The 21,810-nt window shown below is 51.2% G+C and overlaps 2 protein-coding genes across 4 annotated transcripts; both read left to right on the top strand.

The window, feature by feature from the left end:
* Positions 1 to 37: 37 nt before the first annotated feature.
* Positions 38 to 6,253, top strand: LOC118590024. Of its 3 annotated transcripts, none has more exons than XM_036197811.1 (9): positions 38 to 1,001; positions 1,361 to 1,465; positions 1,585 to 1,656; positions 1,870 to 1,958; positions 2,063 to 2,314; positions 3,079 to 3,237; positions 3,325 to 3,372; positions 3,730 to 3,867; positions 3,985 to 4,590. In XM_036197811.1, exons 1-9 carry the CDS (start codon positions 529 to 531, stop codon positions 4,041 to 4,043), a joined length of 1,395 nt encoding a protein of 464 aa, XP_036053704.1. In that variant the 5' UTR covers positions 38 to 528; the 3' UTR covers positions 4,044 to 4,590. The 3 variants fall into 3 exon arrangements, with proteins under 3 accessions (XP_036053704.1, XP_036053702.1, XP_036053703.1); XM_036197809.1 differs by lacking the exon at positions 3,730 to 3,867 and adding an exon at positions 6,196 to 6,253 and having other exon boundaries at positions 278 to 1,001; positions 3,325 to 3,333; positions 3,985 to 4,058; XM_036197810.1 differs by lacking the exons at positions 3,325 to 3,372; positions 3,730 to 3,867 and having other exon boundaries at positions 284 to 1,001.
* Positions 5,079 to 21,167, top strand: Acap1 (ArfGAP with coiled-coil, ankyrin repeat and PH domains 1). The gene is made up of 22 exons (XM_036197808.1): positions 5,079 to 5,568; positions 6,196 to 6,253; positions 10,805 to 10,924; positions 11,122 to 11,175; positions 11,261 to 11,319; positions 11,587 to 11,770; positions 11,906 to 11,950; positions 12,063 to 12,158; positions 12,267 to 12,341; positions 12,434 to 12,543; positions 14,617 to 14,668; positions 14,751 to 14,851; positions 16,496 to 16,619; positions 16,716 to 16,927; positions 17,584 to 17,653; positions 17,762 to 17,856; positions 17,953 to 18,122; positions 18,845 to 19,017; positions 20,007 to 20,116; positions 20,209 to 20,319; positions 20,658 to 20,707; positions 21,005 to 21,167. Exons 1-22 carry the CDS (start codon positions 5,516 to 5,518, stop codon positions 21,103 to 21,105), a joined length of 2,223 nt encoding a protein of 740 aa, XP_036053701.1. The 5' UTR covers positions 5,079 to 5,515; the 3' UTR covers positions 21,106 to 21,167.
* Positions 21,168 to 21,810: the final 643 nt, after the last annotated feature.

The following is a 21,810-nucleotide window of genomic DNA, read 5'->3' as shown; positions in this document are numbered from 1 at the left end:
CCGGGAGCTGACTGCGGGGCGAGCCCGCGGCCAGTTCAAGACCGCCTGGGGCTCCGATTTTAAAAGTCCCGATAAAGGGCCTCAGAGATACCCCGACAGGTCCTCTGAGGCCGCGGGGCTGCGGGCTAGTAACAGAACCCCAACCCGACTCGGGGTGCCGCGGAGGCTGGAGGGCCTCAGGGTTATGACGTCACAAGGCTTCTGGCCCCTGGCCGGGCCCCTTGACTGTGATTGGTTGATTCGGAGAAGGGCGATGATGGAGAAGGGCGGGAACAAATCCCAGAGACAAAGGAAGTCTTTGGGTGTGACAACTAGAGTAGGGCGTGCGGAGGGGCTCCGGGGCCGCGGTCTGGCTGTAGTCTGGTTTCCGCCGGCTCCAGCGCAGCGCCCGGGAGCCGAGGCGGACGAGGTCCAGGCTGACCCTGAGCCCCCGGCGCCCCCCGCCCACCGCGGTGGGGGCAGCGAGGGGCGGGGCTATGTGGAGCTGGGCGGCCGGGCCGGGGAATTGAAGGGCTGCCGAGCTGAGCCATGGAGAAGCCCGAGTCGCTCGCCTCCGTTAGCGGCCTCAGTGCGGAGTCCCCTCGGGGGGTTCCGAGGGCAATACCTGGAGGTGTCCGCGGTTTACAGACAGACACCGGCCTGCCCTCCGGAGCGGGCTTGTTTCGCGGTTCTGGCCCCGTCTCGCATTCCGGGGGCACTGTAATTCGCAGTCCTGGTCCAATCCGGCACTCGGAAGAGGCAGTGACCCTCAGTTCCCGACCCTGTCCGCAACTCGGGGAGGTTGCAGGCAGTGGTCTCGGGTCCAGCAAACCCTCTAGCACCGGAACGGGTGCAACTAGGGCGTCCATCCCTGGGCCGGGGGAGCCTAAAGTGTACAGCTCGGAGAGCAGTCCACAGTCCGGGTCAACTTTATTGCACTCTCAAAACTTTGAGGAGCGGCCCCGGAGCATCCTAAAAAACAGCAGCTCCATCTTGATGAAGAAAACCTCCAGTGCGGAGAAGTAAGCAGCTCAGCTGTTAGCCAGCAGCCGGCAAACCTGACACGGGAGGGAGGAGTTCGAGACACCTTGGGCGGAAGCCAGGAAAAAGGGGGCGGAGTCCTGAGACCGTGGTAGGGGCAGAAGGTGAGACCAATTGGGAGGGAAACCTGAGGTTCCAAGACTCGGGGAGGGCGTCAGGTGTCACAAAACCCTGGCCACACCGCCTTGTAATTACCACTGCGCATCTGGCTCCAATCCTAGCCTCTATAAGCGAATGTAAGAAGAGTTTTTTGAATGCCTGGGAGAATGAAGGAGACCCCTCTGTTAGGAGAGGGTTACCGGAAGAGCTTGCTCTTTTCTATGTCCTTCCCTCACTTTAGGAAGTCTCAGCGCTGGGATGAGATGAACATCTTGGCTACCTACCACCCTGCCGACAAAGACTATGGCTTTATGAAGGCGGATGAGCCCAGGACCCCCTACCACAGGTGCAGAGTCCTAAGCCTAGCTTTTCAGCCTAGACTCCTGCATTCTAACTAGGGACTGTGAGGATGAGGCAGAGAAGCCTCAGGCACTAGCATTGCCTCCCCCCCACACCCCCCTGCAGGCTGCAAGACAATGATGAGGACCTGTCTCCCGGGTCTTCTCCCAAGGTGACCCCTGAATCACTGGCAGAGAGGTGAGGGTCCTGCAGAGCTGTGCCTACTACCCCAAACCTCTGAACACAGTCTCAGATAGCTTTGTTCTTTGACTCCTAAGATAGTCAGTACTACAGTCCTCCTCAGGCATAACCAAACTGATCTGGGGATCACCGGCTTGGTCCCCACCCACCACCTGCCCCCACTGTTCTTCTTCTCCCTTCTGTACCCCCAACTAGTCTCCCTCCTCTCAGGTTTGCCACAATGGACAATTTCCTTCCCAAGGTCCTCCAGTATGGAGATAACAAAACCTCCAAGACTGCAGACAGCTTTGCCAAGACATGTATGTGAGGCATGGGGTGGGCCTTGATGCAAAGGGGAGGTGGAGTGGCTGGGACCCCCCGGGAAAGCCCGGGGGGAAAGCCCAGCTTCCACACTGGCCCGCAGACTCCAGTGATTTTGACAAGCACCGAAAGATACACTACAATGAAGGCAAGTTCCTGAAGACCCTGAGAAACCTGCCCGTGGCCAGTGAGGACGATAGCAGCGGGGCTAGCGCCAGCATCAGCAGCAGTAACCAAAGTGTGATGATGGACCTGAAGCCCAGGCCTGTGGAGAAAGGCTGGCCAGGAAGGCTGCCCACAGGAGCCAAAACCGAGACTGTCCTGGTGACTGACAGCCATGGCCTAAACAGCAACGGTTAGTGACGGGTCGCAGGGGACTGAAGGGAATTGTAGACAAAAGGCTGTTCCAGAGTCTTTTTTTTTTTTTTTTTAAGAGACAGGGTTTTTGTGTATAACAGCCCTGGCTGTCCTGGAACTCCCTCTGTAGGCCAGGCTGGCCTCCAACACAGAGATCCTACTGCCTCAGCCTCCCGAGTGCTGGAATTAAAGGCGTGTGCCATCACCACCCAGTGAACTTTGCTTTTTTCGAATCTGTTCCCTGGCTCTGCTTCTCGTTTCTCCGCTGTATTCTGCTTTCTTCAGAGCATAGGCTTATAGTCCTGCTGTCTGACAGAGAGGCAGTGGGCTGGGACTCCAGGGAAGATGGGACAAATGGAGCTGAGTCTCCACACAGGGTGGCCTCCAGAGATGACAGTTTGAGGAACCATTGGGGAATGCAGATCACTGCAGGCTTTCTAAAATGGGGAGGGGTGGTAGAGGGGAACTTGGGACTTGAACTTTTCCCATCTTTTTTTTTTTTTTTTTTTTTTTTTTGGTTTCTTGAGACGGGGTTTCTCTATGTAGCTTTGGAGCCTGTCCTGGATCTCACTCTATAGACCAGGCTGGCCTCGAACTCACAGTGATCCACCTGGCTCTGCCTCCCGAGTGCTGGGATTACAGGCAAGCGCCACCACCGCCTGGCCAAACTTTCCCCATCTTTTAGTGGCCTGCCATGTATACCTAGGATGCATAGGCACAGCAGGTGGCCACAGACTCAGACTGACTGGGGTGATTTTTCAGATTCTGCTGCTTTCAGAAACCAGTTCCCCTCAGCTTCAGACTCGACCATCAGGGACCAGACTGCCCTACAGCGTAAGGAGTACTACAGTAAAGGAAGATACCTGAGGTCCTGTTCCCACCCGGAGATTGGAGAGGATACAGAAGACGAAGAGATGAACAGTGAGCTCAGAGGACGGCCAGCCTGGGGAGGAGGGACAGAGCAGCAGCTTGCTGGGTGCCCCAGCCCTCGTCCTGTGTTACTTCCAGGTTCTTCAGGTCTGACCTGGGTTACTGAGAGTCCCAAAGGCACTTCAGGTCCTATTGGAAGCCCCTTTGGGTATGACAAAATCCATCTAGGCCTCCCTGGACATAACCATGACTCTATGGCAACCTGGTGAGGGCACCATCTCCTTAGGCCTGGCTCTTAGCGAGCTCCCACCTGCCAGCCTCCCAATCCTATTAGGCCAGTGCATCAGCAACAGGCAGTAAAAGAGGTCCTGACCATCCTGGAGTGCCTACCTTATAGAGAATGGACACCAGGGTTGCTCAGAAGGATTGAGAATCCCTCCAGCCTAGCACAAGCCACTGGCGCCCCACCTCCTCCTTGACTCCTCTCTGCCATCCCACCCCTCTCTAGTTAGTGCCTAGTCCTCCAGAGGCAGTGGGTCTCAGGTGGCATGGCTTCTTCCAGCTGTTGGGCTAAGGGGCTGAGAGGCCGAAGTCCAGGGAGTTCAGAAAAGGAACGTGGAAGTAACCAGAACCCTCTGAACTGGAACAGGTGCAGATGTGAGCCTGGGCAGACGCAAGGGGGTACTTGTACTGACCAGGGAGGCATTGGATTTAGTGGGTAGGTTCTAGAGCTCAAGAGGGTCACGTGGACAAGAGCTGACCCCTGCTGCAAGAAAACCCAACCTCTTCTTTCTCTAGATGAAACCTTGCTGCTCCAGTGGACTCGGGAAAAAGAACCTAGACCATGGAAAATGTAGCCAGCTGAGGATGGGGTGAGGGCAGCCCTCCCCTGCCCTTACCACTCTAATAGTGGACAATAAAGAGAACATCAGGAATCTGAGTGCTGGGAATTGGATGCCCAGCCCGGGCCTGCTCTATCAAGGCCTGGGAGAGTTGGGGAGGGGGTTGTCCATGCACAATAAATCAGGAAAGTGCGTCAAGAGAGAGAGAAGCTGAGAGCAACCGGAGGGACTGGCTTCCTAGGATCAAGCACTTAGGGGCTACAGCAGCAAAATCACAAGTTTGAGGAGAGCTTATTCTACACAGTGGGATCCTGTTTCAAAACAAAACAAAATCTAGGGTTCTAAAAAAATTCACTATTACTTTATTCACTAACATAGTGCACGTGTAGAGGATGGAAGCCAGAGGAACTTTCCAGAATCAATTCTGTTGTGGCTTCTGGAGATCAAACTCAGGTCGTCAGGCTTGCTGTGTGGCTTTTATTCAGTGAGACACCTTACTGGCCTCAAAACCTAGGAATTTTATTTTTTTGAGGCATGGTTTCTCTGTGTAGCCCTAGCTGTCTTTAAACCCTATCTTTAAAGACAGACAAACAAAAAACCAAAAATCCCAGAGTTTACCAAGTGCTGGGATTAAAGGTGTGCACCATGGCACCTGGCCTTGTAACAGGGTTATCTCCCAGATGAGGAAAACTACGGGTCAGAGAACTTCACAACCTTTTCTTCTTCTTTCTTTCTTTTTTTTCTTTCTTTCTTTTTTTTTTTTTTTTTTTTTTTTTGTAGACAGGGTCTTACTATGCAGCCCTGGCTAGCCTGTAACTTGCTATGTAGACCACACTGGACTTCACTTCAGAGATCTGCCTGCCTCTGCTGTAATTAAAGGCATGTGCCACTGTCCTACTAATCACACAAACTCTTCTTTTTTAAAATTTATTTTTATTTTATGTGCACTGGTGTTTTGCCTGCAAGTATGTCTGTGTGAGGGTGTCAGATCTTGGAGTTACAGACAGTTGTGAGCTGCCAGTGGGTGCTGGGAATTGAACCCAGGTCCTCTGGAAGAGCAGGCAGTGCTCTTAACCACTGAGCCATCTCTCCAGCTCTTACACAAACTCTTAAGTGACAGAGACATCTTTGACTCTAGATCATCATGCCTCCCCTCAAAAAATTTATTCACCAAAGGAGAAAGGAGCAGAGAAAGACCAGGGTCCCAGAAGGAAGGTGACAGCAGACAGTCTCTGGAGGCGGTGCTGTGGTTTCTCTGATCTCAGCATCCACTCTGCCCAGGCCCCACCCCCGCCCCTCCCTGAGCTGCCTAGAAGTGGTGGGGTGAGAGCTCCTCCTGGGTCACCCCTTTCCCTTTGGGGAAAGAATTGCAGACCCAGGCCCTTTCTGCCAGGGAACCTCTTCTTCCTCATCAGTACCCCTCTCCTGGGGGGTGGGGAGTGCATCTACCTACATCCCCCCGCCTGGGCCAAAGCGGGTCATCTGAGATGACGGTCAAGCTAGATTTTGAAGAATGTCTCAAGGACTCTCCCCGCTTCCGGTAAGTGTATGCAGGTCCAGCAGGCTAAGGAGGGGAAGACAGGTCCCATATGCCCTGCCAGACACACAGCATTTCCCAGGCTGGACCTCCCCTAGAGCCGAGGTCCTAGACACAGGAGGGAACTGGTGGGAAATGGTGCATCTGCTATTCGACCCAGGCCTGGTGCCTTACACCTGCAATCCCAGCACTAAGGAGGCTGAGGCAGGAAGACTGCTCTGGGTTCCAGACTTACCTGGGCTACAAGAGTGAAACAAAACGCAAAAAGCAAAACCCCCACGCTCTCCAAAGGCTTCTGTTGTGCCTGTCTGCACCATCTGGCCTTTATAATTGGCATTCCTTCTTCCTTTTCACTGGAACCCCTCCCCCAGCACCTGCCCTGGGGCGGTTAGCAACTTCCTGCCCTGGCCACATCCACCCTCTCGACATTTCCTGTTCTGGTCTGGGTTATTGAAGCTTAGAATGTGCATAGTAGCATATGAGCAATAACCGGCTTGTGGGAGGGTGGCCATCCTCAATTCATTTGTCTGTCTGTACTCACCACCCCACGACTCCAACCCCCCACCTTGATAAGCAGAGAACCCAGTGGACCTAAGCTCTGTTCTCATGACTCTCTTCCTCCTTTCCCAGAGCCTCCATTGAATTGGTGGAAGCTGAAGTGTCAGAATTGGAGACCCGCTTGGAAAAGGTGATCACAGAGCAAACAAGATCCAGGATCGGATTGAAATAAGAGGGGTGGGCAGGGACAGAGTCATAGAAAGTTAACTGTACCTGGGCATGATGGCTCATAATTGTAATCCTGGCACTTCAGAGGCTGAGCTGAGGAAGGAGGATCACCATGAGTGTGGTAAAGTCTGAGTAAGAGGTGTCTCTTTAAAAAAGGGAGGGGGGCAGGGGTCTGCAGAGATAGAGAAAACATCCCGTGCCTTCAAAAGTTTAAAATAAGATGCATTTGTTTGTGTGCATTTATATAAGCTCCAGCCCTGACCCTGCTTTCTCTCATGTGTTTATCTAACATGTGTTTACTTGTTCTGTGAGTTTTCTGTTGATGTTTAACAAGCCATTGGCTTGGGTCACCTAAACAGCAGTCAGGGACTCAACCAAAGTTGTGGTCTCATCTGAAGACTGGGACTTTCTTGCAAGACCATGTGGTTGTTGACAAATTTTAGTTATATTTCATATATGCTATTATAGGACTGGGGGCCTAATCTCTAGAGGCTCTCCACAGGTCCCCATCACAAGGCTTGCTGCAGACATATCCTAGCATTATTGCTTGTTGACAGAAAGAAAGTCACTGTTGTGTGTGCTAGCGAGGTGTCACATGATGTAGCATGGAGTGCTATCCCATTGCCTTTGCCATACTCTGCCAGTCACAAGCCGTCCTCACGCTCCTTCCTTGAGAGGAGGGCTTAGGACAAGAGAGATGGCTTCCTGGTCTTCCTTGCTGGTCTTCCAAAGGACTCATTCATTTCTTAGTTCTCAGGTTGGGTGGCTCATGGATACCTGTAACCTCTAGTTCCAGGAGATCTGATTCCCTCTTCTGGCCTCAGATACTCTACACATGTGCACACACACACACACACACACACACACACACACACACACACACACAAAATGACTCATCTTTTTTTTAAGATTTATTTATTTATTATGTATGCAGTGTTCTGCCTGGACTTATCCTTGCAGGCCAGAAGAGGGCGCCAGATCTCATTACAGATGGTTGTGAGCCACCATGTGGTTGCTGGGAACTGAACCTCTGGAAGAGCAGCTAGTGCTCTTAACCTCTGAGCCATCTCTCCAGCCGCCAATGACTCACATCTTTAATCCTAGCATTGGAGAAGCAGAAACAGGCAGATCTCTGTGAGTTCAGGCCAGCCTGGTCTACCTTTTTTTTTTTTCCAGACAGAGTCACATATAGTCCAGGCTGGCTTTGAATTTACCTTGTACTTGAGCCTGACTTTGAATTCCCAATCCTCTGACCGCTATCATCTCCCTTCTGGAGGTAGAATCCACCCCCTGTTAGGCAGTAGCTATATCCTCAGTGCAAATAATTCTTAAACTGTTTTGCCTGGGTATGTGTCTGTGCATCACATCCATACCAGTACCTGCAGAGGCTGGAAGAGGGCTTCCGATCCCCTGAAATTGGAGTTACAGATGGTTGCGAGCCACCATGTGCATGCTGGGAATTGAACCTGGATCCCCTGCAAGAGCAGCCAGTGCTCTTAACTGCTGACCCATCTCTCCAGCCCCCTCAAATGTTTTTAATTGAATTTTTCAATTCCAGTTAATAACACACACACAGTAATTACAAAGAGAGGCCATGTCCCCATCAACTTCCCCCAGTGATGACATTTAATGCAGTTTTCCCTCAAAATTGGCATTGGCACGGTACAATTAACAATCAAGTCTACAGGGACCAGGAGAGATGGCTTTCCTTGCAAGCATGAGGACCCAAGTTTGCTCCCGAGGACTTAGATAAAAGTGGCAAGGTGTATACACGGCATGCATTTGTAATCCTAGGATTGAGGAAGTGGAGACAAGCATCACCGGGTTTTCTGGCTTCCCAGTCCAGCCTAACTTGTGGGTTTCAGGCTAATGAGAAATGAGAAATCCTAGCTCAAAGAAGGGGAACTTTTTTTTTTAAAGGTTTGGGTTTTATTTTACCAGCCACAAGTTCAACAGCTGTAATTTTTCCCTGGGAAATCTGTTCTTTCAAGAATATTTTCTCCTGAGATTCAACAGGGGGCTAATGTTTCTCAAATCTCTTACCTGGAATTATTAACTACAATGCTTAAGCCTAAAAACTTTTCTGACTCAATAGAGACAATTAGGTTCATATGAGAAAACAACACACTTGGAACACTAACCATGCCTCACAGTTCTGGAAAGGAGAGTAAGGCATGTATACACATGCCATCAGATGGTATGTAGCCCTGGCTGTCCTGGAACTCACTATGTAGACCAGACTGGGCCCCAAACTTACAGAGATCTGCCTGCTTCTGCCTCAGGAGTACTGATCTCTATCTCTATCTATCTATCTATCTATCTATCTATCTATCTAATTATCTATCGTGCTGTGTGTATGTATGTGTGTGTGTGTGTGTGTGTGTGTGTGTGTGTGTATGTGTGTGTGCACAGGTGCACATGGGGAGGTCAGGGGACAGTACAATGTCAGGAGTCAATTCTTTCCCCTCACCATGGGCTCCAGAACTGCACTTTGGTTCTCAGGCTTGCATGGCATGTGCCTTTCCCAACTAAGCCATCTCACTGGCCTGAAGTTGGCTTTTCTACAAAACTGGAAGCCCAGTGTGGTGGCATATGCCTTTCCCAGCACTCAGGAGGCTCAGGCAGAACTCTGTGAGTTTGAGGCCAGCCTGGTCTACATAGCAAGTTCCAGGACAACCATAGCTACATAGACAGACCCTGTCTCAAAGAAAATTTAAGGTGTTGGAGTGATAGTTCAGTGGTTAAGAGCACATACTGCTCTTTCAGAGGACCTGAGTTCAGCTCCCAGTACTCACACCTGGAGGCTCACAATTGCCTGTAACTCCAGCTCTGAAGGATCTGACATCCCTCTGTCCTCCTCACTCATATGCAAATATATACATGTATACATAAATAGTAATAAAATAATTTAAATAAAAAACAACTGGGTCGATCCTCAGCTCAAAAACAAAACAACAACAACAAAAAAAAACCCAACTGGGAATTACAATGTGTTTGAAGTCCGTTCAAGTTGTCGAGTGTATTAATAGTGCCTCTTCATTGTTGACTGTAGTTCTGTCATATAGATGTACTACTAACCACTGCTTTAGTTTTGTTTTTGTTTTTGTTTTGTTTTGTTTTTTGAGACAGGGTCCTTCTATATAGTCTTGGCCGGCCTGGAATTTGCTTTGTAGACCAGGCTGGCCTCAGTCTCACAGAGACTCACCTGCCTCTGCCAAGATTAGAGGCTTGTGTCACATGCCCAGCTAGTTATTGGTTCAGTTTTATGAAAGGTCTTTTCTCATATACGGGGAAAGGGGCTTGCATACACAGGAGAACTAGACAGTCTGCTGATCTACACTGTGAACTGTAGCCATTTTGTCTCCTTGTCATGGACTGATATGAGTTGATCTTGGTCAGTCTCCTGACCACTGCTGATCATGCTAGCCAATTTCAGCCCCTAGTCACTTTCAGCCCAGACTGTATTTCTCAGGAGTGTCCACCAGCCCCCAGAAAAAAATGTGCTGGAAAGACCTGGGGCCTGAGGCCTTGCCACTTCTTCACAAAGCCTCCCTGTGACCTCTTACCACCCTGGGCCAAGCTGAAGGACTCCACAGACACTTGCTCCATTCAAAATATGGCAACTCATGGCTAAAGTCTAGCCTTGCCACCTTCAGGGTGATGCAGCCATAGCCCTGTGGATAACAGGGCCCAGGGGTGGAGGCTGATGTGAGACTCCAGCTCAGCCATCTGGCTTTCCCTTCCTGGATCAGTTATAGGTCTTTGACCATTCCAAAGGCACCGTAGGGGTTGGAGAGATGGCTCAGTGTTTAAAGGCATTGGCTCTTCTTCCAGAGGACCCGGGTTCAATCCCCAGCACCCACATGGCAGCTCACAACTGTCTGTAACTGCAGTTCCAGGAGATCTGGCATCCTCACACAGGCACACATGCAGACAAAATACCAATGCACATAGAATAAAAATAAATTAATTTAAATTAATTAATTAAAAAAGGTGCTGAAAGGTGGACAACTGATCCCGAGGCCTCAGTGACTAGCTAATATTTGCAAGGGAATGTTTAGAGAGTACAGAATGAGACACACACACACACACACACACACACACACACACACACCCCAAAGGCTGCAGAACTGAACCTAGCCAGGCAGAGAATGGATACTAGTAACAGATAGTGCAAGGAGGAGGGTTTTAGGGAGAGCCCCTCATTCCAACAGGGCAGGTAGGATTAGACAGGGCAAGATAGGTGAGAGGTAGAGAAAACTGTGACTTTGGGAAGAAGCTTGGAGGAACGGGCAGAAATTTTGTAACAGACACAGGAAAAGGAAGCTAGGAATTGTAGATAATGGCGTCGCAGGTGTGAGTGTGAAGTGGGTGTCATTGGTCTGGGTGGGACAGTGGATGAGATTAGGAAAAGGCTGTACAGCCTGGGGCAGGGGAGAAGTGGAGCAGTGGAGACATCACTTGACATGTGGCCACTGGGTCCTATTCCCTCTTGTCCCTCATTCTTTCCCAGCTCCTCAAGCTGGGAACCTGCCTCCTGGAAAGTGGGCATCATTACCTTGCTGCCAGCCGTGCCTTCATAGTTGGCATCTGTGACCTGGCTCACCTGGGTCCACCAGAGCCCATGATGGCGGTATGTGATGATTCTGAACCAGGGCTGTGACTGCTGGGGGGCAGGGGCCTGGGACCAGGAGATGCTGAGGAAGAGGAGGGCTGACCTGGGATCTGCAGAGCCCAGGCCAGAGCAAAGCTGGGTCCAGCAGGCAGGTAGAGTTGGATGGACCTTGATGTCCCATACCTGGTTCTTTCTCTGTGGTTTTTCTTGCCCAGGAGTGTCTGGAGAAGTTCACTGTGAGTCTAAACCACAAGCTAGACAGCCACGCTGTGAGTGGGGGATGTGGGGTTTGGGGGTGATGGATGGACGGGGCAGGGTTGACCATGACCCTCACTTGTCAACTTCTTCCAACAGGAGCTTCTTGATGCTACTCAACACACGCTGCAGCAGCAAATCCAGACTCTGGTCAAGGAGTGAGATGGGAGGGGAAGGGGGGGCTTATTTCCCAGACACTAGCTAGTCCTCCACCTTTCTAACCATTGCCACAGGCTTCTCCAATAGCAATGAGGGTGGGTGGGAAGTGGCCTGACTCCAGTCTTCCCATTCCAAACGTCCCCAGGATTTTCCTCTCACTGGCTAACTGAGAGGATGTTGGAGAGGGAGGGGTTATGCTGAGATTTTTTCTTCCCTGGCGATGAGAAGGTAAACTTGTGCTTTTGATTTGTCTCCCCTAACTCTAGAGGTCTCCGGGGTTTCCGAGAGGCTCGCAGGGATTTCTGGAGAGGGGCTGAGAGCCTGGAGGCTGCTCTTACCCACAACGCAGAGGTCCCCAGGCGCCGTGTCCAAGAAGCAGAGGAGGCTGGGACTGCTCTGAGGACCGCCCGAGCTGGGTACCGGAGTCGGGCATTGGATTATGCCCTGCAGGTAGGTGCCTACCCCACCCCATCCTTCAAGATACAGGATACCTTGAGGTGTCACCTCAGGAGTGGGGAGTCCCCAGGATGCCATGGGAGACAGTGCTGTCATTAAGACTGACCTGAGGTCTTTTTGGACCTTCAGGTCAATGTGATCGAGGACAAGAGGAAGTTTGACATCATGGAGTTCGTGAGTCTCAGGAGCAGCAAAAATGGAGAGGGACCTGCTGACAGAGCACGAGGGCAGAGGGAAGGAGGGGTACCCTTCCTCAGTTCTGTCCCCTACCCGCCTTGTCCCTCAGGTGCTGCGATTGGTAGAGGCCCAGGCTACCTACTTCCAGCAGGGCCATGAGGAGCTAAACCGTTTGGCTCAGTATCGGAAGGAGTTAGGTGCCCAGGTGAAGGACCCTAGGCAGTTGGTGCAGGGAGGTTAGGGGATGCAAAGGTGACTGTCCTGGCCTGGTTGGGGCAAACTCAGACATGTGAGATATCCCTCCTATGCTCAGTTACACAACCTGGTCTTGAACTCTGCAAGAGAGAGGAGAGACATGGAACAGAGGCATGTGTTACTGAAGCAGAAGGTGAGAGCCGCAGCGGGGACAGAGGGACACAGGCTGCCTGTGACTTAGGTCTCCATCTGCCTCACATGCTTTTGATCCTCTCATGCCCCCAGGAGCTGGGTGGTGAGGAGCCAGAGCCAAGCCTAAAGGAGGGGCCTGGCGGCTTAGTGATGGAAGGTCATCTCTTCAAACGGGCCAGCAATGCCTTTAAGACGTGGAGCAGGTAAGGAGACAAGTGACCCACCCCAGCTCACCCAACAGAACATTCTTGAACGGGGGGTTACCATGTGTGAAGCACATCAAGAAACAACCCTGAGTCAGCAAAGACAGACAGACAGACAGACACCTAAACAAGTTGCATGCTATGTTAGAAGGTAACACTAAAATGCCTGGTGCAGTGGTACACACCTTTAATCCCAGCCCTGGGGAGGCAGAAGCAGGTGGATCTGAGTTCAAGGCCAGCGTGATCTACAGAGCAAGTTCCTGGATAGCTGGGAATGCATAAAGAGACCCTGTCACACAAAAAAGAAAAGGATAGCAAAAGAATATTGCCAGGAGTTAAGTATGGTGGTGCACACTTGTGATCTCAACACTATGGAGGCTGAGCTCCCAGGCAAAACACTGTTTAAAAATGGGTGTGTGTGTGTGTAAAAGAAGGGGTGATAATGTTATAGAAAAGAGAAACAGTACAGAAGGGACATGATCTGAAGATGATCTGGGTAGAGAGGGTAAAATTTAGTTTCAATTTTTTTTTTTTTTTAAGGGCTGAGTTTTAAATTCAGGGCCTCAACCCTGCTAGGCAAAGGATCTACCACTGAGTTACATCCACAGTCCAGGGTTCCTGATTCTAAATAAAATGTCAGGGGCTGGACGTGGTGGGTCATGCCTGAAATCCTAGCACTTGAGAGGAGGAGCCAGGAGGATTGGAATTCTGTGTGCAGACAAATAAGCAACAGAACTGTTATTTATCTGTCTGCTTCTTTTTTTTTTTTTTTTTTTTGACAAATCTCATGTATCCCAGGCTGATTTCACATTTATTATGTAGCCAAGGATGACCTTGAACTCCTGATCTTCCTGCCTCCACCTCCCAAAAGCTGGCATTATAAGTGTACAACACCATGCCTAGCTAAAAAAGTAACTTTTGCAGGATGGTGGTGGTGCACGCCTTTAATCCCAGCACTCAGGAGGCAGAGGTAGGCGGATCTCTAAATTCAAGGCCAGCCTGGTCTACAGAGTGAGTTTCAGGGCAGTCAGGGCTACACAGAGAAACCCTGTCTCATGACAAAACTAGTAACTTAGAATCAAGATTTCAAGGATATCTGAGGGAAGTTGTAGACAGAAGGAAGAGTTAATTGGAAGGCCCTGAGCTCTCTCAGTGCTTACAGAATAGAACTGGAACTGTGGGCCTGGTCAGAGGGAGGGGTGGAGGAGGAGGAGGGGGAGGGGAGGAGGAGGAACTAAAGGGTAGGAGTCGAGCTGGGACTTTGGTAGTGCTTCGAAGGCTACTATAAGGAAAATGGCGAAGTTTTGTAGGGTTAAAAGCAGAATGGTGACATGTCTTGATGTGACTACTTCATCTTCCAGAACCACCACCAGCCCATATGGGACCTTGGTACAAATGAGAAAATGGAGCCCCTTCCCCAACATAGTTTCATTTGTCAAAAACTGTAGCAATAAGCTTGGTATGATGCTAGCAGTCTAAGGCAAGAAGACTACAGATTTGAGGTCAGCCAGGACTGCAGAGGGAGTTTGTAGGCCAGCCTGGGTTACATGGCAAGAGCCTCTGTGAAACAAATAATTGTAGAGTGGGAGCGATTCCAACGTCCTCATGACACACCCAGAAATAGTGTTTTCCACTGCTACAAATCTCTACCACCTTTCCAGCTGTCTCCCACTTCAATCTCCTTCAACACTGGCCACAACTAGAAAAGAAATCATTGCAACAATAAACATATTTTAGTTAAAAGAAGAAATCTGGGTGCGGTGGTACATGCCTGTGACCCTAGCCTTTGAGACGGAGGCAGGAGGCTCAGGCGTTGAAGGCTAACCTTACTACTGTCTGCTGGAAAGTAGGCTTCGTAAACATGTCCAATCTGGGCTGTCCCAGGAGTGAAGAACACCCCTTCCATGTCCCATTCTGCACAACTTGCCACCATTCTCTGGAATGTCTTGTGGGACTGCCAGCCCACACCTCTCAGCAAGCTACTTAGGGGGCAAAGAGCACAGTGTCTCTTCTATCCTTTCCTGGGCTTGTCTCTAGGCTGCCCATGCACTTAACCATGTCTATCTCCTCCAGACGCTGGTTCACCATTCAGAACAACCAACTGGTTTACCAGAAGAAATATAAGGTAGGTACTGGGTGCAGGGACTCTAGATAGACTCAACCCTCACTTACTATGCTGGATCATGGCCCCTTATCACTTTTACCAGGACCCTGTGACTGTGGTGGTGGATGACCTTCGACTCTGTACCGTGAAGGTCTGTCCAGACTCAGAAAGGCGTTTCTGTTTCGAAGTGGTGTCCACCAGCAAGTAAGTACAGTCCCTTGGGGGCAATATTGTAATATGTCTAAATAGTTACAAACCAAAAAGGCAAGGCCGCCAAGATGAGGCTCCCTGTACAGCTCCAGGGCGTGGCCCTTTCTTTGGTGGCTGGTTGAAGCAGGAGCCTCTGCTGAGAGGGCAGGGTGGTAGGAGATATTTTGGAGGATACTGCCAAGTATTGCAGAAGTACAGGTGCTCTACTTATGATGGGAATTATATTCCAATAAATTCATCATCAGTTGAAAAGATATTGAAAAACCTACTGTTCATATAGCTTAACCTAGACTTAGCCTACCTTAAACATGCTAAAAACCCGTTAGCCTACCATTATAAGCCTCTTTTACAATAAAGTGTTTTTGAACACTCTACTGAAAATCAAAATCAAAATGGCTGTTTAAATATACCTTTGTTCATTAATATTGAAAAATATTAAGTCAAACTATCATAAGTCAGGGACCACCTGGATTTTAATATTGCTGATAGCCAGGTATGATGGTACGCATCTGTAATGCCCAAACTTGGGAGGCAGAGGAGAATCTTAAGTTTGAAGAACACAGCCTGTCCCTGTCTCAAGAATAGACAGGCCAAAAAAAAGACAGGCCAATGAGATGCTCATCACTTACTGCCAAGCTTGATAACCTAAGTTCAATCCCCAGGACCCACATGGTGGAAAGAGATAACCAGCTCTATAATGTACTATGCATATGTATGCACATACAAACATACACATCTTTAAATATAATGTCTTTTTTTGTTTTTGAGACAGAGTTTCTCTGTGCAACAGTCCTAGCTGTCCTGGAACTCACTCTGTAGACCAGGCTGGTCTTGAACTCACAGAGAGCCACCTGCCTCTGCCTCCTGAGTGCTGAGATTAAAGGCTTCTGCCACCACCACCACCACCACCACCACCACCACCACCACCACCACCAGGCTATAATGTCTTTTTTTAAAGTTCAAGTCCTGACTGATCTACTGGCACGTTTGAAGCCAATCTGAACAATGTACCAAGCTCTATCTCTCTCTCTCTTTTTTTTTTTTAAAGATTTATTAATTTATTATGTATACAGTATTCTGTCTGCACATATCTCTGCAGGCCAGAAGAGGGCACCAGATCTCATTACAGATGGTTGTGAGCCACCATGTGGTTGCTGGGAATTGAACTCAGGACCTTTGGAAGGGCAAACAGTGCTCCTAACCTCTGAGCCACCTCTCCAGCCCCAGACTCTATCTCAAAGTAAAATAAAAATAGCTTGATGCTGGGGCGGTGGTGACGCACGCTTTTAATCCCAGCACTCGGGAGGCAGAGCCAGGCGGATCTCTGAGTTCGAGGCCAGCCTGGGCTACCAAGTGAGTTCCAGGAGAAAGGCCCAAAGCTACACAGAGAAACCCTGTCTCGAAAAAACAAAACAAAACAAAAAAATAGCTTGGCTGTAGCTCAGAGGTGGAGTGCTTACCTAGCATTCACAAGGCCCTGGATCCAATCTGCACTAGAAATAGATAAATAAGTAAATATATTTTTAAACCCGTATGACCAGTTCAGCAGCAGTAGCTGAATGTCAGTTTGCCCATTCTGCTTCATGGCCCTCTGACCTCAGACCCCCACCTCTGTTACTCTCACCCCCCCCCCCCCAGGTCCTGCCTCCTGCAGGCTGACTCTGAGCGCCTCCTCCAGCTGTGGATTAATGCTGTTCAGAGCAGCATCGCCTCGGCTTTCAGCCAGGCTCACCTTGATAACGGCCCTCGAGGGCCAGGCCAGGTATCTATGGGCACTGGGAGCCATGCTGTCCTGGGAGGTGGAGCACCCCTCACCCTTAGGCCCCTTGCTCACCCCTTCTTCCCCTGTCTCCCTCAGGTCTCAGGACACCTCACCCTGGGCTCTGCTGCTACTCTGGGCTGTGGCGGGGTAGCCAGAGGAAGGGAACCTGGGGGAGTTGGGCAGGTGGCAGCCCAGGTACAAAGTGTAGAAGGAAATGCCCAGTGCTGTGACTGCAAGGAGCCAGCCCCAGAGTGGGCCAGCATCAACCTCGGTGTCACCCTCTGCATTCAGTGTTCCGGCATCCACAGGTCATTCCCTAGGACCCCAAGCATAAGCCCTGCTTTCAACTGCAATATGCCCCATCCTCAGGACCCTCTCATGCACCCTACCCTGGTTTTTTCTTCTCTGTCACTGGTCACCAAGCTTGCTGCACAAAGTGCATATGCGAGTTGGGTATGGACAGGCTTAGGGGGAGTCCTGGCTGTCTTAGAACTCACAGCAATCCACCTGCCTCTGCCTCCAGAGTGCTGGGATTAAAGGTGTGTGCCACCACTGCCCGGCCAAGGGCATTTAATTGTCTTGGATCAGAGGAAGCATGGGTTAGGGTTACAGAGCCCAAAGAAAAGAATAGACTGTGAGGTCCTACCAAGTTCTTGAGGCCCCACCACCATCCTGAGCTATACACGGAGAGAAGGGAGGTGGCATGGGAAGAATGTTCCAGACCAGAGTACCATGAGGAAAGAAAAGGGGCGAGAGAGCATGAGGCCTTAAAACAAAACAGAAGGTAAATGGAGGTGATGAACAGGCCAGAGCCTGGTCAAGGATATGTGGCCTCTGCTGCCCTGTGTCCTGGCCCCACTCCCCCGCACAGCCTCCACACAAGCCTGGCTCCTTAGTCTTCAGGAGCAACAGCCTTCCCAAACTACTGCCCACACAGGGTGTGACTCTCCCTCTGGCCCTCCAGGAGCCTTGGTGTTCATTTCTCCAAAGTCCGGTCTCTGACCCTTGACTCCTGGGAACCAGAACTAGTGAAGGTAACTTGGGCTGTTGTGGAGACAAAGGACAGAGGAGTCCCAAGGGCTCACAGATACTCACCACATTACCCCACCCCTTTCTCTTGGCCTCTCTTGGGCCTCCTCAAGCTGATGTGCGAGCTGGGAAATGTCGTTATTAACCAGATCTACGAGGCCCGTGTGGAGGCCATGGCAGTAAAGAAGCCAGGGCCCAGCTGCTCCCGGTGAGGTTGGGGTGAAGGTGCCCAGGGCTCCCCTCTACTGCGGGAGGGTGGTGATGGGATGAAGGACCTAAGGCTAGCTCTTCTCCCAACATCCAGGCAGGAAAAGGAAGCCTGGATTCATGCCAAGTATGTGGAGAAAAAGTTCCTGACCAAGCTTCCTGAAATTCGAGGACGAAGAGGTGGCAGGGGACCCCTGAGAGGACATCCTCCTGTGCCCCCAAAGCCTTCCATCAGGCCACAGCCAGGGATTGTCAGGTCCAAGTCAGGTAGAGACTGTTTGGCTCATTGCTGTCTGGTCGGTACTGGGCCAGGTTCTATACGGAGGCAGAAAACAAGAACATCCCCTGGAGAAAGTTGGAAAGGCCAGACCATAGTTTCAGGGAGATACAATAGGGTGTGGCATTGAGCATGGGGAGAAGTGTGGGGTGGAATCTGTCAGGGAGAGCCACAAAGAGGTATCTCTGCTGGGTGGTGGTGGCTCCCAGCACTTGGGAGGCAGAGGCAAGTGGATCTCTGTGAGTTCGAGGCCAGCCTAATCTACAGAGCGAGATTCAAGACAGGCACAGAAACCCTGTCTTGGGAGAAAAAAGCCCCCCAAAAAGGTGGGGGGGGAGCGTTGAGGAGGTAATCTCCAGTATGAGAAGAGGCAGGAGGAGAGGGCTTAAGCTTGGCAATTCTGAAGGCCTGAAAAGGAGGTATAAGCCTGACCTGGGCAGGTAAGAGCTGAGTCTGTCCAGGGAGTTCACCTCTGGCATCCAGCCAGTCTGGTGGTTGGACAGGCTGAGGTGAGTGATACTATCTCTTCCACACCCGGGGCGTTGCACACATACATCCCAACACGTATGCACATATACATCACTCCCATCTCTCACCACAGCCCTGAGTCACAAGAGCCTTCCCACAATTTAGACGTGACTTACCGCCTCATAGCATCTGGGGACTGTGCTGAAGATTTCTCCCCAGACCCAGCACTGATTTTCCTCAACAGAGTCCCCATCTGAGGACCTGGGAAGCCTGCACCCTGGGGCCCTGCTCTTCCAAGCTGCTGGACACCCTCCATCTCTTCCTATGATGGCCGATGCCCTGGCCCATGGAGCTGATGTCAACTGGGTCAATGGGGGTCAGGGGAATGCCACACCTCTGATCCGGGCCACAGCTGCTGTAAGGACCATGCTGACCTCCCCTACTTGACCCTAAAGCTCCTCCTGACCTTCCCAGGGGTCTCTATCCCCCAGGGAAACCCCATAGACTGGGTGTTGAAAATATGGTTTGGAGGTGGTGAGTCAATCTTGGACCCACCACTTGCATGGGATTTTAAACAAACTGTCAATCTCTATGGGCCTTTAGTCTCATCAGTAAAGTAGGACTATCAGGAGGCCAGAGAGATGGCTCAGCATATGCTGCCCTTGCTCAGGACCAGGACTCAGTTCCCAGTACCCATAAGGCAGCTCATAACTATAACTCCAGTACCAGAAGATCCAGCACGCTCTTCTGGCCTCCTCATTCATTTCATGTGGCACACAGACACACATGAAGGCAAAACAACTATATACACAAAATAACAATAAAAATATCTTTAAAAAAGAGGAAGAGCAGGCCGGGCGGTGGTGACGCACACCTTTAATCCCAGCACTCCGGAGGCAGAGCCAGGTGGATCTCTTTGAGTTCGAGACCAGCCTGGTCTACAGAGTGAGTTCCAGGACAGGCATCAAAACTACATAGAGAAACCCTGTCTCAACAAACAAAAACAAAAGAAAATTTAAAAAGAGGACTAGCATGTCTCATCAGAGTGAGGAAAGATTAAATACTAGAGCGACAGCCAAGCCTGACACCTGCTTGTACCCTGAATACCATACCCCACCCTCCCATCGCCTTAATTACGATACCCTAAAACACCTAGAACTCCACCTCTAAAAATGCCATCCCAGAACAACCAGACTGCAACCCACAGATCCAGGGAGGCTACACAGCAGGGGGGACCCTAGGATGACTGGCTTATAATAAGTTTTGGTTTTACTCAATTACTGGGCAAGCCTCAATCAAACATTTCACTATTAGGATAAGAATTTATACTGTATCAAGCTGATAATAGAAAAATAAATGAATCAACTAAAAAATAATGTCATCCCCTCCTTGATCTCTCCATGCAGAATTCTCTTCTGGCCTGTGAGTTTCTCCTCCAGAACGGGGCCAATGTGAACCAGGCAGACAGTGCTGGCCGGGGTCCACTCCACCATGCCACCATTCTCGGACACACAGGGTAGGGCGCAGCGGAAATGCCACCATGCGGAGGGGGTTTTCTGGGAATGGACCTGCAAGAAGGCTGCAGCTGAATTTAGCTATCCTTTCCAGACTGGCTTGCCTGTTCCTGAAACGGGGTGCAGATCTGGGGGCTCGAGACACAGAAGGCAGGGACCCTCTGACTATTGCGATGGAAGCTGCCAACGCTGATATCGTAACCCTGTGAGAATGCCAGAGGGTCGGGCTAGTGCTTGGACATGGCGTCCATCTTTGGGGTGGGGCTAATGCCAAAACCAGACCTGGAAGGTGAGGTCTGGGGAGGGGTGGGGTAAAGCTTTGTGGGTGGTGGTGTGGGGGGGCCGAGTGAGATGATGGGATCTTGGGGGCCATTGCTCGTCCAATCAACACTGCAGAAAAGTTAATGTGTTTGCTTTTTAAAGCACTAGTCATCAGGGAGGTATTTTTACCGAGCGATGCAGCTCAAAGGATGAGGAGTTGGGCAAAGGATGGGAAGTTAGGAAGAGTGTGAAGTCTTTTCTTCCTTAATTCCCACCCTTCAGGCTACGACTGGCGAAGATGAGGGAGGCTGAAGTGGCCCAGGGCCAGGCAGGTAAAGTAACCAGTTAATCACCCGGGCCCTGGTCCACACCGGAATTCTGGCCCTTGCTTACCTGTCCCCTTAGTGCCCGACTGCAATAATATCATTGTTTATTCAACAAACACGGTTTGGGCGCATCGAGCGTGCCTGACCCTGGGAACAAAGGAAAAGGCACCGGTGCTGCGCTTACGACGCACCCGTACTGGAAGAGCTTGCCCGGCCAGATCCACCCCTACTGTCCACGATGCTGCTTTTCGTAGTAGCCCAACTGCCCAGCCCTCCATCCAGCCTTTCCTCTGTCCTCCTCAGGAGACGAGACGTATCTCGACATATTCCGAGACTTCTCCCTCATGGCATCGGACGACCCGGAGAAACTGAGCCGTCGCAGTCATGACCTCCACACGCTTTGATTCCAGGCCCACTTTGCCACGGCCTGCCTGTTCTCCATTAAAGTCGCTGCTTTCTCTCTCTCTCTCAGTTCACTTACTGTGCGCCACCTGGGGGCCTGGCAGGGTGCTGGGCGCAGTGGCCACTAACGTGCAGGGCGCTGTGGCTTCTCTAGGGGTTCGGATTTCTCTAATACAGGGGGAGGCTGACTAGCACCCGGTGGCTTGGCGGGAGGGGCTTTCGAGCTCAGGCGACCAGGGAAGCCACCCGCGTGGGGACCTGGGCACGCCGGGGTGGCCCAAAGGCATCCCTGGAATGCGATGGCTCAGCACCCGCCCCCTCGGGAGTTCCCGACCGGGATCCAACCCCGAGGCCTGGGTTTTCTCCGAAGAGAGGGACTGGAGACTCCTGCTCCGACCAAGCTGTGCTAGTGAGGTCATGCACACCTGCAGGGAACGCGGGGCGTCGCGGCCACATCCGTAGGAAGCCTGTGAATCATCCCACCCCCGCTCGCGTCGGCCCGTCCAGCCCGTCCGCCCCGTCTCTGCCGTCGGCGAGCCCCAGCTCCCCTCCCCAGCAGCCAGCCCACGGGGGCGGAGGGCGGGGCGCTAAGGGGCGGGGCCGTCGCTTAAAGGGCCACTGACTTGCTGCCCTCAGACCACTTCCTGGGGGTGGAGAGGACCTCGGCGGCTGCTGCGACAGTCCAGGAAGGCGGTAACGCCCGAGTC

The sequence above is a fragment of the Onychomys torridus genome, chromosome 8 (genome assembly GCF_903995425.1).
Source record: "Onychomys torridus chromosome 8, mOncTor1.1, whole genome shotgun sequence".
NCBI classification, from domain to species: Eukaryota; Metazoa; Chordata; class Mammalia; order Rodentia; family Cricetidae; genus Onychomys; species Onychomys torridus.
The sequence above is the reverse complement of the archived record's forward strand: the minus strand, read 5'-3'. Positions and strand labels throughout refer to the sequence as shown.